This window comes from Poromitra crassiceps (genome assembly GCF_964638095.1).
Source record: "Poromitra crassiceps genome assembly, chromosome: 1".
Taxonomy (NCBI): domain Eukaryota; kingdom Metazoa; phylum Chordata; class Actinopteri; order Beryciformes; family Melamphaidae; genus Poromitra; species Poromitra crassiceps.
The window spans coordinates 111,746,814-111,761,047 of record NC_139623.1 but is presented as its reverse complement, the minus strand read 5'-3'; the positions used below and the strand labels follow the sequence as shown (position 1 = coordinate 111,761,047).

At 45.0% G+C, this 14,234-nt stretch overlaps 1 protein-coding gene across 1 annotated transcript in view; it reads right to left on the bottom strand.

The window, feature by feature from the left end:
* Positions 1 to 14,234, bottom strand: part of cspg5a (chondroitin sulfate proteoglycan 5a) — a gene marked incomplete at both ends in the record, with an annotated part of 105,947 nt that overhangs the window by 9,056 nt on the left and 82,657 nt on the right. The window contains 2 exons of the mRNA XM_083632624.1: positions 5,490 to 5,546; positions 9,020 to 9,176. Coding sequence (XP_083488750.1) covers positions 5,490 to 5,546; positions 9,020 to 9,176 — 214 coding nt within the window. The remainder of the gene's footprint in view (positions 1 to 5,489; positions 5,547 to 9,019; positions 9,177 to 14,234) is intronic.

The following is a 14,234-nucleotide window of genomic DNA, read 5'->3' as shown; positions in this document are numbered from 1 at the left end:
TCTCGGAAATCACGGCCAGCACCAAACTCAATTCATTTTTCTGTGTTGAATTGATTTAGTATTGATGCAGACATGATGGATGGATGGTGGATAATATAAGTGTTTTATTTAGTATTGTATAGGAGTGAGATTAGGCTGTGTGTGGTGGCATGTGGGCTGTGGATAATATAAGTGTTTTATTTAGTATTGTGTAGGAGTGAGATTAGGCTGTGTGTGGTGACATGTTAACCTGACGCTGCCAGATGGACGGTTTAGCTCCACATTACGTTTCACTAAACCAGTCGATCTGGGAATGCAGTAACCCGACCCGCTGACGGAGGCGGGCACTTTTTCCAAGCTACTTGGCAGGTGATTGGATGACCCATCTGTCTATCACCGCTGGTGCGTGTTAACTTCAACCAATCAGATCGCCATGCCTCTGATGTCACGTTTGCGACCGGAGGAAGGTGCCTGTGCCTGATCTCCGTGGTAGTCTATCATTGATTGAGTCCTCACCGTCCTCATCGTCGTAAAGTCGCCTTCGAAGCATGACGTTCAATTATAACGAACTAGTTGTGTGGCTTAGCCTTCCCAAATGTTGAGGGTCGTTTTTTAGAATTTAATACATAGAATTGGGAACGTTACATTCAATTTCATTCAGACTGCCTGTCACTTCCGTGGCGGCAGCCATGTTGACGAGTGAAAAGAACTACAAAGACCATGTACCCACTACTTGCCCAGATGAGCCTAATACCCCGTTCAAGACAACTCGGACCGCCGGAAAAAATGGGTTCCGACCTGTAAAAAGTGAATTGAACGGTCGTCCAGGCCAGAATTACAGCTCGGAAATTCGGGTATCATTCAGAGCTCCGGTTTCTCCGAGTTGACGTCACAGCCACATCAAAATGGCTACTTGCATCGTTAATGATAATCACAGAATTATTATAAAGACGTTTGTTGATGTTTTAACACACAAGTTGAGTTCTTAATTATGTAATGTTAACGTTTCATATGTGTTTGTATCATCTGTGTTTCGCTCTGTGTGAAATTCAGCATTCAGCATGTTCGGTTAGCATTGTTCACTAGTACGTAGCTACCATGCTAACGCGGGTTGCTACAGCAACAGTTTGGGCTTTCCCCCCGAGCGGGAGGTGCAGCGTGAACGCAAATCTGTCCAGGGCGGAGGTTCCGTGTTGAAACCTCCGGCGGGCCGAGTTGTCATGAATGCGTTATAAGCCCGCCTAAGGCTGCCGCTGATTCGTCGAGCCGGCCATGGTTCGGCCAATCATCTTAACTGCCTGTGCATGACAAGATGGATTACGTCGAGAGAATCTCTTTTGATCTCGCGAGGTTATCCATCTTGCAAGCAAGGTTAGTGGCATGTGGGCTGTGGATAATATAAGTGCTTTATTTAGTATTGTGTAGGAGTGAGATTAGGCTGTGTGTGTGGTGGCATGTGGGCTGTGGATATGTAAATATCTATGCACATGTTTGTTCTTTCTTATATAGCATTTGGCCTGTTTACACAGGAGAAATCAAACATTGGCCAGTAAGGGCGTTGTGGTCGGGGGTGGAGGGCTTATATATTTCAAGTACCATTTAACATTTTTCTTATTTAGCCCTAACCCAAACCATAACCATAACGCTAACGCTAACCGTCATTAAGTTGTTTTAGGTGCCTATAACCGCTACGGTCTCGTAAAGGTGGCATTCGGTGGCATTTAAAAATTATGAGAAAGGGTACCCAGAGCGTTAAAAAGTCTGGCGTAATTTGACGCCCTGGGATGAAAATGTATTGGTGACTATTACCATGCGTGTGCGTGCACATGTGTGTGTGCGTGCGTGCGTATTCTGGTTCTATCTTCTCTGGTTTCAGCCTATTCTTCCTTCACTGCAGTGGTTTTTATTCTTCCATAAAAAGTGTGTGTGTGTGTGTGTGTGTGTGTGTGTGTGTGTGTGTGTGTGTGTGTGTGTGTGTGTGTGTGTGTGTGTGTGTGTGTGTGTGTGTGTGTGTGTGTGTGTTCGGGGGAGACGGGGGGGGTTACCTCCTCCGTCTGGACGCATGACAAGGTCCCCACAAGGTCAGTGTTTTCCTGCCGCAGCATCAATATCACTTTCCTTTTTCTGTATGATTGTGTTTTCTCTGCATTTAACGGCAGCAGTACGGCAACCATTTTAGGGCATCCTCGTCCGTCAGAGTATAGGCTATCGTTCCTCAGTCAGGCGTTGTCAGTTGTCATGTCTCCTATAGTAAACCATGTCGAGTGTGCTCTGAAACACCTTCAGTCCTCACACGAAAACGCTGTCATTCTTCCTGCATTACTGTTTCACTCACGCGTCAGTCATCGCACAATACGGCGTCACTCGTCAATCATCTGTCCTCACTCATCAGTCATCAGTCCTCACACGAAGACGTTGTCATTCCTCCTGCCTCACTTATCACTCAAACTAGCTGTCAGGCATCACTCCTCACGTCTCACACAAAAACGTTGTTGATCCTCCTGCCTCACTTATCACTCAAACTAGCTGTCAGGCATCACTCCTCACATCTCACACAAAAACGTTGTCGATCCTCCTGCAGACTAGCTGTCAGGCATCACTCAAACTAGCTGTCAGTCATCACATGAAAACGCTGTCATTCATTGTTTTTGGTTGTTCTTCCGTGTGTGATGGGGAAACCGCAAGAATGCCTCTGTGAAATGAGCAACAATTTCTTACAACTTCACTTTCGGTTGAGTGATTTTGCCTTCAAAATAAAAGCATTTTTTTTTTTTTTACAATAGATTAAAGTAATAATCCATGAGACCCAACAGAATTAACATCGTAACACTAAGAGGAACATCTAGTTTAATAATCAAACATTAAACTAGATGTTCCTCTTAGTGTTACTATGTTAATTCTCCTCCCACACAGAATTAACATACAACCGAAAGTGAAGTTGTAAGAAATTGTTGCTCATTTCACAGAGGCATTCTTGCGGTTTCCCCATCACAGACGGAAGAACAACCAAAAACAACGAATGACAGCGTTTTCATGTTATGACTGACAGCTAGTTTGAGTGATGCCTGACAGCTAGTCTGCAGGAGGATTGACAACGTTTTTGTGTGAGACGTGAGGAGTGATGCCTGACAGCTAGTTTGAGTGATAAGTGAGGCAGGAGGAATGACAACGTTTTCGTGTGAGATGTGAGGAGTGATGACTGACGAGTGAGGACTGATGATTGACGAGTGACGCCGTATTGTGCGATGACTGACGCGTGAGGAGTGAAACAGTAATGCAGGAAGAATGACAGCGTTTTCGTGTGAGGACTGAAGGTGTTTCAGAGCACACTCGACATGGTTTACTATAGGAGACATGACAACTGACAACGCTTAGACTGAGGAACGATAGCCTATACTCTGACGGACGAGGATGCCCTAAAATGGTTGCCGTACAGCTGACTCAGATCAGATCAAACCGTTTGCATGGTTTTATTTCTTCATGCTTTTATGTTACTCCAGATCATTTTGGTGATAAGCTACACTGGGTTACACTGAAAAGCCACAAACCAGACTTGTTTTTTGTAATACCTGACATAATGTAATGAAGGGCTTACGTAGGCTACCTGCCATGCTCCAGTTTCTGGCTGGCAAACCACTTTAAAATAGTAGAGTATGTCAACTGAGATATATAAAACTCCATCTTCTGATTTATGACTGTGATACACTTTTTTTGACTTGATTTGGCTTAATTGCAGCAGTACCAGCCTTAGTTCCCGACCTTTAAAGCTTCAGACCTTGAAATGTAATTTGATAATTAAAAAGTGGAGTAAACCTTAAGACCATAAGACAAACAATCACCAACAGAAAGAAGAAATCTTTGACTAAAGGCAAATGCAATCATTTGTGTTTTTCCTTAACAGATACAATTTTCTGTAATACAACAGCATCAACTAATTCATGTGATTTATACAGGGATGTAGTGGAGTCTAAATCCAATAAACTTAGTTTACCCATGCTTTCATTTACAAATGAGAGTTTACAACTGTCTTAAATCTTAATGAGACAAATTCATTGTGAACATCAGGGACGTGCACAGATGGACCCCCAGGTGGTGCCCAAGCACTTTCCCTTTTGCCCTTTGAATGATAAGTGTCCTTTTTGCTGGACACGTCCACGGCCAACATTACTGCTGTTTCAGAGGCTGTAGCGGACTCATTTTTAAAGCTATTGGTACCAACCATGCCATGCTAGCTTGTCAGTAATGGGGGTAAATAATGCTCCAAATTTAGGCAAAATGTTGGCAAGGGAAAAACTGGCATGGTCATTTTCAAAGGGGCCCCTTGATCTGTTCCCAGACTTTTCAGATCAAGTACCACTATGTCCCAAACCAAGTTTCCAAAGCAGCACTTCCAACTGCGGATACCAAAAATCTCCCCCCCATAAAATTCACTGATTTAACCATGCAATAGCATCGGTCAGTCCAAAATGTATGGGACACAACAGATAAAGATGCTTGCTGATAGAATGATGTCAGTCAGCAAGGCTCTTGAGTACCACTAGGTGGAGCCTCGCAGACCACCAGTGGTCCCCGGACCACAGTTTGGGAATCACTGCCTTAAGATATCTGAATGAGAATTGTTCTATGGGTATCCATGAGTATCCCCTTTACAGACATGTCCACTTTATGCTAATCCCATGCAGTTTTTAATTATGAGAGGGGTGCCCTTTTTTCACTTGAGCACCTGCCCCCCAAAATGTCTGTGCACGCCACTGGTAAACATAATGAGTTAATAGTATGAACATACTGTACATGACGAGGGGGGATGATGGAGCATAAATTCAAGCTTTTCTGAAAATATAACAGATTTAGTTCATATTGGTGGTTATTTGCCTCATGAGCTCATAGTTTATCCCTGTTTGTTTATTCCTGCATCACTGGGTGTATACAGGGATTAAAGCAAAAAAAAAAAAAAAAAAAAAACTGACTGGCCTTTCCAGGCCTATTTTAGCTATTTCTGGCATTTTAAAGTGGCCGCTTTTCCCCCCGACGTGCAGTCGTTTCCCATAGGTTTTCATGTAAAAACAGGTGGACAGTGTGTACAATATCACACTCATTTCATTCTAAAGTTCCCAAACACCCAGTAATGATGCATGGATTGTGTTCCACACTGAATCAGTATGCTATAGGTTCCAACATAGACATACTTTTCACATTTTATATCTGACTCCAATTGACTGAAATCCGTCATAGCGACTGAGAACTTTAATCCCTCCCTAATACAGTATGTATTATGAATCAACAGGTAAGACTGCATGTGAATCTGCCTTTCGACATCTTTTCCTGACTAACTGATTGATGTTCCAGTGGGGAGGAGAGGCTTGGATCGCTCCTTTGAGAGTTGATTGACGGTGATTGACAGGCAGGGCAACAGCGGCAATGAGAGAGATTCGTTTGGGAGGGGGGGGGGGGGGGTGGGTCAGGGTGGGCGGGGCCATCTGACGGGGCAGGTGGGCAGGGCTCGGTCTTACCTCACAGTCGGACTCCTCTTTGGTCTTACACTCCCAGGTGTATCTGCTCATGGTTTTCTGAGGGGAGGGGGGATGGGGGGGGCAAAGGGTTACACTCCTCAAAACCATAAAAGACATCCTCAGAGAAAGACAGATAGATAGAGGAGGAGCGAGGAAGAGAGAAGGAAGAGAGAAAGAGAGACATGAGGGAGGCACATAGAGAGAGAACGACAAGAGAGAGAGATGAAAGAGAGTTTATGGAGAGAGCGACTGATTCAATTGGATGGAAAGAAAGAAGCAGATGTAGAGAGAGATCAGAGACGATATTCACCTTATTCTTTGCCAATACAAGGACACTTCTGGATGACGTCATTTGGTAATCGTCTTTCCGGTTTTAACACGGAAGTAGAGTACGCCTACCGCAGTCATTTAGACTTGCCAAAAAGCTGTTTTCAAGCTAAAAAAAAAAAACCCAAACTGTTTTAAAATTTTTATATTTGTCAGGTGAGAACGTAACATATATGTGACCAGTTTATCAGAATTATGCCTATTGGAAATCTTTAACGAGCAGCGAGGACTGGGAGCGCTGGCTGTGCTGACCGGTCGGACTAGCTATCTGTCAGACCCCACTGTAGGCTACTGGCATTGAGAAAACACTGTCGACGTGCTTTTGTAACTAACGTTAAATGCCGAGCGGGTACAGCCATCGGCTCCTCGCAGCAGTAACGTTATGAACATGTAACTGAAGTTGGCCGCAGTGTAGCTTAATTCTGAATGTTGCCACACTTCATTCATACTGACGTTTTATTTTGAAAATGGCCGCCAACTAGCGCAGAACCGGAAGAACAAATACGTTGCGTCGAACGCGGAAGAGAGAAAAAGTGGGCGTGGTGAATAGGGTGAATAGGCTATATAGGCTACAGAGAGAGAGAGAGAGAGAGAGAGAGAGAGAGGCTGACAGTAATAGAAGCAGACAGATAAAAGAGCGAGGGAGGTAGAGAGACATCGAGAAAGAGAGAGAGAGAGAGAGAGAGACAGAAACCAATAGCAGGAGTAAGAAGACTTCCTCTCAGACGACAGCTGATATCCCCAGCTGGCTACAGTGTCTTGGAGGTACGCTGACTCTTCAAACCACACTGGGACAGTATAAAGACCGCCTGGCTGCCGAGGTTCTCCACCATCATGGAGCTGGGCTGTTAGTTGACAGAATTGCATGGGGGCACTGAGGTTATTTGCTATATTAGTAGTGGATGTATTTTGGGCTTGTTTGGGGAAAACCGTCGGCAGGGTTAGGTTTGGAGGAGCCTACGTTGGTGAGTCGTATTTGGGTTGGAAAACTGCGGTAGGCTACTTGTTAGAAAATAAACCTACGTGGAACAGTAGTTGGAAAAGTTTGTTTTACTGGACAGATGGGGCGCATGGACAGGTTTTGCCTCATCGGGACAGTACAGATAGCGTCAAGAAAGTGACAGAAAAGATGTTCAAATGCTTTCCTGTGACTGACTCAACTTTACAGCGCTCCCTGAACTGTCCTTTGAGGCAAACTCCACCCATTTTGTAAATGAAATGGGCTAAAGTATTTGCAAATAATACTGTTCGATCAAGGGTGAAGGACTGGGATCTTACGGACTGTGTAGGTGATTTAGAGTTAAGAAGATTTCATTATGTGGTTAGGTGAGGATGGATGGTTTTTACTCATGTTTTAGGGATTATTGCCTGTAAGGATGGTAAAATGGCATTTGGTTGGATTTACAAAGTGCTACAACGTTGCTAGATGAGGCACTGTACATGTACTGTACCTCATGCTGATTGGTCATTTGAAAATGAAACATGTCTTAAATTGTCAAACTAGCATGAAAGAGGAGGGGATTACAAAGTTAAAGACCAAAACTACTGATGGATTGTTAGAGGGTGGTACCACTAAATCATACAAAAAGAAAACAGTCAACCTCAGTTGTAGCACTATAACTACCCATGCTGCTACAACGTTAGCGTTACTGCTACTAGCTACCCATGCTTCTGTTAGTGCAGCGCCTGTAGGCTCTCCGGTGCCGCCTGCAGGCAGCAGCCAGGCATTGCATCTCAGATGTTTATCCTGATTGGATAGCCCCGCCCAGTTCTCAGAAATCTCCCACATCATTGGCTTACCTGGTGTAACACCAATCCTTCCCCCTCCCCCAAATAAAAATCTGGATTTTTTTTTTGACCAATCGTAATCAACCCCTATCCCTGTTTCCCCACCCAGTTTCAGGATAAACGAGTGACATTTTGGTTAGAAGTACATATACAGCGAAGCAAAGCTGCAGTAGCTGACATGGCCACCGGGAGGCGCATGTTAGCGATAGAGCAGGCATGCCATGACATACCGATGCAAGGAAGGGGTGATCAGAGGGAGAGCAGGTTAGGGAGAGACGGGGGGAGGGGTCACAGTGAGGGAGTTTGGGAGATCTCTCCTGATGAGGTCAAGTCCGAGCCAAGGTATCTGGCCAGCTACACTGTTACACATAGTCCAGACAGTTTTACAATGCCTGCTTTCGGAGGGAATTGAACCTCTAACCCTGCCTTTACCCTTTACCGGTGTGTGTGTGTGTGTGTGTGTGTGTGTGTGTGTGTGTGTGTGTGTGTGTGTGTGTGCGTGTGTGTGTGCGTGCGTGCGTGCGTACGTGCGCGCACATCTCATCATCACATCCTCAAAGGGGATCAACCAATAAAACCTGGGAACTGAATCAATAAACACAATGAAACTATGCCACTCTACAGCTGGCGTTTCACCATGGTAACAGGCAGCAAGGGCATAGATAGTCACCACGTATATGTGTTAATATGTGTGTATATATGTATATATATGTGTATATATTTGGATATGTCCAGTCAGTGTATACCTACCCTTGTGTCAGTACACTATGCACTATACAGGTTCCTCTATGGGTTGAGCCAATTCCCTGACCTCTTGGGCTTATGAGAAAACGTTTGAAGAGTTCTGCACCCTGAGGGCATGAAGAAGAGTTTGGATTTGAGCGGACGACTTCTTTATTCCAACACCATTCAAAACCCCATTGTATAAATAGGAAGGGGGGGGGGGGTACAGTATGTATCAACACACACACACACACACACACACACACACACACACACATTTTACACGGAATAGGATTGTTTAATTGGATTCCTTATTTTAATTCTTCATTTATCTTTGTAAATTATACGTTCCTATTCTTTTGATACTGAGAGGGGCCCAGCACACAAGCATTTCATTGCACTGTACTGTTTACCCTGTGCAATGTGCATGTACAGTATATGTGTTGTGTATATGACAAATAAACACACGTGAACTTAAACTCAATTACTAGTCTCTATCTTCTACTCTACCTCACCTCCTCGGCTTCGGACTTCACCCACCACTTGAGAGAAAAACTCCCATCATCGCCCTTTGACTCCCCTCATCAGCATTTCACACCCTGCAGGAGAGGGAACAGTCATGCCCCATGCTTTCGGGTCGGGGGTTTGGGGTGCAGAAAAAGGGGGTGAGAGAGAGGCGAGAACCACGTTACCTGACAGATAATGTTATCATAGTAAGCCAATGCACGGGCATGGGGGACGTTAGGAGGGGTGTCGCACAGTTTCCTTACATTTGGGTGGGAGCCCTCAGCGATGGTGGATAGCGAGAAATTATCATTGTGCTGCTCCGATGAAGGCCGGTACTTACTGCTGGGTGCCCGACGACGGGGTAGTGTTGGTGGGGGAGGGGGTGGGGGTGGGGGTGGGGGTGTAGGAGGGGATGGAGAGAAATAGACAGATGAGTAGAGGGGTAGCGAGGAGAAAAAAGGGGACGAGAAAGAGGACAAGTTTAGGAAAATATAACAGAGACAAGAAAGACAAAGAAAGGAGGGGTGGAGAAAAAAGGCAAGAAAGCGGCATTAGTTAGAGAGCAAGAGTACGTCTTCTGTTTGCAAACTGGCAAAGAGAAAAGAACAGAGAGATACACATTTTCTGTGATGCAACAAACAGAATAACAGAAGCTCTGGTTTTGACCTTTGACTGTGAGCTAAAGAGAATTGGGTTACCTGGTTCTTCCTCCACTCCTCAAAGACGCTCAAATCTGTCTCACATTTGACCCACTACTCTACTGCTGTGACTAACAGGGAGAATCCAACAGAGACACCTGGACGCTTAGTTCCTTTTTAAAGGAATACACCCAGATGTTTTGGGGAGATTGGCCTTTTGGTCAACTGTTAAGTGTTGAGAACAAAGACACCAAAATCAGCCGTGTATTCCCAGGAGATTGTTGGCTGTGGTGCTCAGGGGGATCAGAGATGTAGTGTAGTACTATTTATTTACATACTGGAGTTGTGCCTCATTCTTTAAGGTTATGTAACCACAGTGACAAGTTTTACTATAAACTATAAATGACCACATGATCAAATGCTATACTGACCTTATGAATAGTATTATGTTGAGTCTCAACATAATGATATGATATGAATATGAAAACATTATTGGTGACAGCGCACCTTGGAAATATGAAAAGACGATTGGTGACGGTGATGTGGCTATACTATTATTACTTCTTCTTTTGTTCAGCTATCAGAGGCCTCGGAATGTTTTATAAGTAAAAGTGATTATACTGTCTGTTTAAAATAAAAAAAAATAAAAATATATGTTGCAATACCTGGGCGATATGCCTATTCAGTTTAAACAGAAAAATATTAACATTCCAAATCGCAGGAGAAAATTGTATCTCATGTGCACGAATGGCCTACAATGTGCACACACACACACACACACACACACACACACACACACACACACACACACACACACACACACACACACACACACACACACACACACACACACACAGATAAACAGAGATACCATTGTTTTCATCTTGTCATATGAGTAGCAAACCTTGGGAAATTAGGGGTGCACCGATCACGTTTTTTGCCACCGATCACCGATTGCCGATCGCCTATGGGAAATATCTGCCCAACCGATCATCGACCGATCACCGATTACCGATCACCGATATATAAACTCCTCAAAAAAAGTTTGGAAACGTTATTTCGGTCGATTATTTCTCCCCTTTAATAATACCAATTGGTATTGTATTTTATATTGTTGGAAAGCCTGATTAATGATAGGGCTTTTTTTTTTTTTATATATATATAAAGAAATATCAGCAATCAGCCGATCGCATATTTGAGGTCAAAATCGGCCGATACAGATTGCGTGCCGATCGATCTGTGCACCCCTATGGGAAATCCCTTTTTGACTGATGGGTTACTGAACACTTTCTTCTTTTCCTCTGACTCCTCAGAGGGAGGAGATGCTTGTCTCAGGGACCAAACGGAACCATCACTTTGACAGGATGTCACAGATTTGACTAAAACCTTTACTCACATTTATTCATATTAAGTGTCACTCCCTTCCCCAATTTCTCTTTCTTCCTCTGCTCGCTCCCTGTCACATGTTAAATATGTATAGTTTCTACTTCCATCTTAAAAAGAGTCCTTCTCTCTGATCCAGCTGCAAGCTCCCATATTTATATTTCATGAACGCTGTGACAAGACAATCAACGACGCAGTAATGAAAAGAGAGAAAGAGAGGGAGAGAGAGGAAGAGAGAGGCCTGTGTGTGCATGTGTGTGTGTGCATGTGTGTGTGTGCATGTGTATGTGTGTGAGTGTGTGCATGCACAGTGTGTGGTCTCAGAAAGCAGTCTGTCACCACAAACCACCAGCTGTGGACCTCTCACTCTGTTCTGCTTAATTTCACACTTGTCTTTTTTCTTACGTTCGCTCCTCGCTCTATCCATCTTTCATCCTCTCTTCATTTCTACATCCATCTCTCTCTCTGTCTCTCTGTTCGTCTCTCTCTCTTTTCTTCCATGTCTCTCTCTGTCTCTCTGTTCGTCTCCCTCTCTTTTCTTCCATCTCTCTCTCTGTTCGTCTCCCTCTCTTTTCTTCCATCTCTCCCTCTGTCTCTCTGTTCGTCTCCCTCTCTTTTCTTCCATCTCTCTCTCTGTTCGTCTCCCTCTCTTTTCTTCCATCTCTCCCTCTGTCTCTCTGTTCGTCTCCCTCTCTTTTCTTCCATCTCTCTCTCTGTTCGTCTCCCTCTCTTTTCTTCCATCTCTCCCTCTGTCTCTCTGTTCGTCTCCCTCTCTTTTCTTCCATCTCTCACTCTGTCTCTCTGTTCGTCTCCCTCTCTTTTCTTCCATCTCTCTCTCTGTCTCTCTGTTCGTCTCTCCTCTTTTCTTCCATCTCTCTCTCTGTCTCTCTGTTCGTCTCCCTCTCTTTTCTTCCATCTCTCACTCTGCCTCTCTGTTCGTCTCCCTCTCTTTTCTTCCATCTCTCTCTCTGTCTCTCTGTTCGTCTCCCTCTTTTCTTCCATCTCTCTCTGTCTCTCTGTTCGTCTCCCTCTCTTTTCTTCCATCTCTCTCTCTGTCTCTCTGTTCGTCTCCCTCTCTTTTCTTCCATCTCTCCCTCTGTCTCTCTGTTCGTCTCCCTCTCTTTTCTTCCATCTCTCCCTCTGTCTCTCTGTTCGTCTCTCCCTCTTTTCTTCCATCTCTCCCTGTCTCCCTGTTCGTCTCCCTCTCTTTTCTTCCATCTCTCCCTCTGTCTCTCTGTTCGTCTCCCTCTCTTTTCTTCCATCTCTCCCTCTGTCTCTCTGTTCGTCTCCCTCTCTTTTCTTCCATCTCTCCCTCTGTCTCTCTGTTCGTCTCCCTCTCTTTTCTTCCATCTCTCCCTCTGTCTCTCTGTTCGTCTCTCCCTCTTTTCTTCCATCTCTCCCTCTTTCTCTCTGTTCGTCTCTCCCTCTCTTTTCTTCCATCTCTCCCTCTGTCTCTCTGTTCGTCTCCCTCTCTTTTCTTCCATCTCTCCCTCTGTCTCTCTGTTCGTCTCCCTCTCTTTTCTTCCATCTCTCCCTCTGTCTCTCTGTTCGTCTCCCTCTCTTTTCTTCCATCTCTCCCTCTGTCTCTCTGTTCGTCTCTCCCTCTCTTTTCTTCCATCTCTCCCTCTGTCTCTCTGTTCGTCTCCCTCTCTTTTCTTCCATCTCTCCCTCTGTCTCTCTGTTCGTCTCCCTCTCTTTTCTTCCATCTCTCCCTGTCTGTCTCTCTCTCTTTTCTTCATCTCTCCCTCTGTCTCTCTGTTCGTCTCCCTCTCTTTTCTTCCATCTCTCCCTCTGTTCGTCTCCCTCTCTTTTCTTCCATCTCTCCCTCTGTCTCTCTGTTCTTCTCCCTCTCTCTTCTTCCATCTCTCCCTCTGTCTGTCTCTCTCTCTCTTCTTCCATCTCTCCCTCTGTCTGTCTCTCTCTCTTTTCTTCCATCTCTCCCTCTGTCTGTCTCTCCCTCTTCCATCTCTCCCTCTGTCTCTCTGTTCGTCTCCCTCTCTTTTCTTCCATCTCTCCCTCTGTCTGTCTCTCTCTCTTTTCTTCCATCTCTCCCTCTGTCTCTCTGTTCATCTCCCTCTCTTTTCTTCCATCTCTCCCTCTGTCTGTCTCCCTCTCTTTTCTTCCATCTCTCCCTCTGTCTCTCTGTTCGTCTCCTCTTTTCTTTCATCTCTCCCTCTGTCTCTCTGTCCGTCTCCTCTTTTCTTCCATCTCTCCCCTCTGTTCGTCTCTCTCTCTTTTCTTCCATCTCTCCCTCTGTTCGTCTCTCTCTCTTTTCTTCCATCTCTCCCTCTGTCTCTCTGTTCGTCTCATCTTTTCTTTCATCTCTCCCTCTGTCTCTCTGTTTGTCTCCTCTTTTCTTCCATCTCTCCCTCTGTCTCTCTGTTCGTCTCTCTCTCTTTTCTTTCATCTCTCTCTCTGTCTCTCTGTTCGTCTCCTCTTTTCTTTCATCTCTCCCTCTGTCTCTCTGTTCGTCTCTCTCTCTCTCTTTTCTTCCATCTCTCCCTCTGTTCGTCTCTCTCTCTTTTCTTCCATCTCTCCCTCTGTCTCTCTGTTCGTCTCCTCTTTTCTTCATCTCTCCCTCTGTCTCTCTGTTTGTCTCCTCTTTTCTTCCATCTCTCCCTCTGTCTCTCTGTTCGTCTCTCTCTCTTTTCTTTCATCTCTCTCTCTGTCTCTCTGTTCGTCTCCTCTTTTCTTTCATCTCTCCCTCTGTCTCTCTGTTCGTCTCCTCTTTTCTTCCATCTCTCCCTCTGTTCGTCTCTCTCTCTCTTTCTTCCATCTCTCCTCTGTCTCTCTTTTCTTCCATCTCTCCCTCTGTTCGTCTCTCTCTCTCTTTTCTTCCATCTCTCCCTCTGTCTCTCTGTTCGTCTCCTCTTTTCTTCATCTCTCCCTCTGCTCTCTGTTTGTCTCCTCTTTTCTTCCATCTCTCCCTCTGTTCGTCTCCCTCTCTTTTCTTCCATCTCTCCCTCTGTCTCTCTGTTCGTCTCCTCTTTCTTCCATCTCTCCCTCTGATCGTCTCTCTCTCTCTTTTCTTCCATCTCTCCCTCTGTCTCTCTGTTTGTCTCCTCTTTTCTTTCATCTCTCCCTCTGCTCTCTGTTTGTCTCCCTCTCTTTTCCTCGTGTCATTTCCTTTCCTTTCGTCATTCCCTCCCTCGCTCCCTCTCCTCACCTCTTTTCCCTAATCTCTCGATCTTTGACAAGGATGCAATACTCCATTTATCTGTTCTCTCAATTTTTCTCATCCACCGCCGTCTTTGACAAGGACACATCTTCCTCTCTCTCTCTCTCTCTCTCTCTCTCTCTCTCTCATCTCTCTCACTCTCTCTCTCTCTCTCTCACTCTCTCTCTCTCTCTCTCTCTCAATCCAACCATCTTCGGGGGG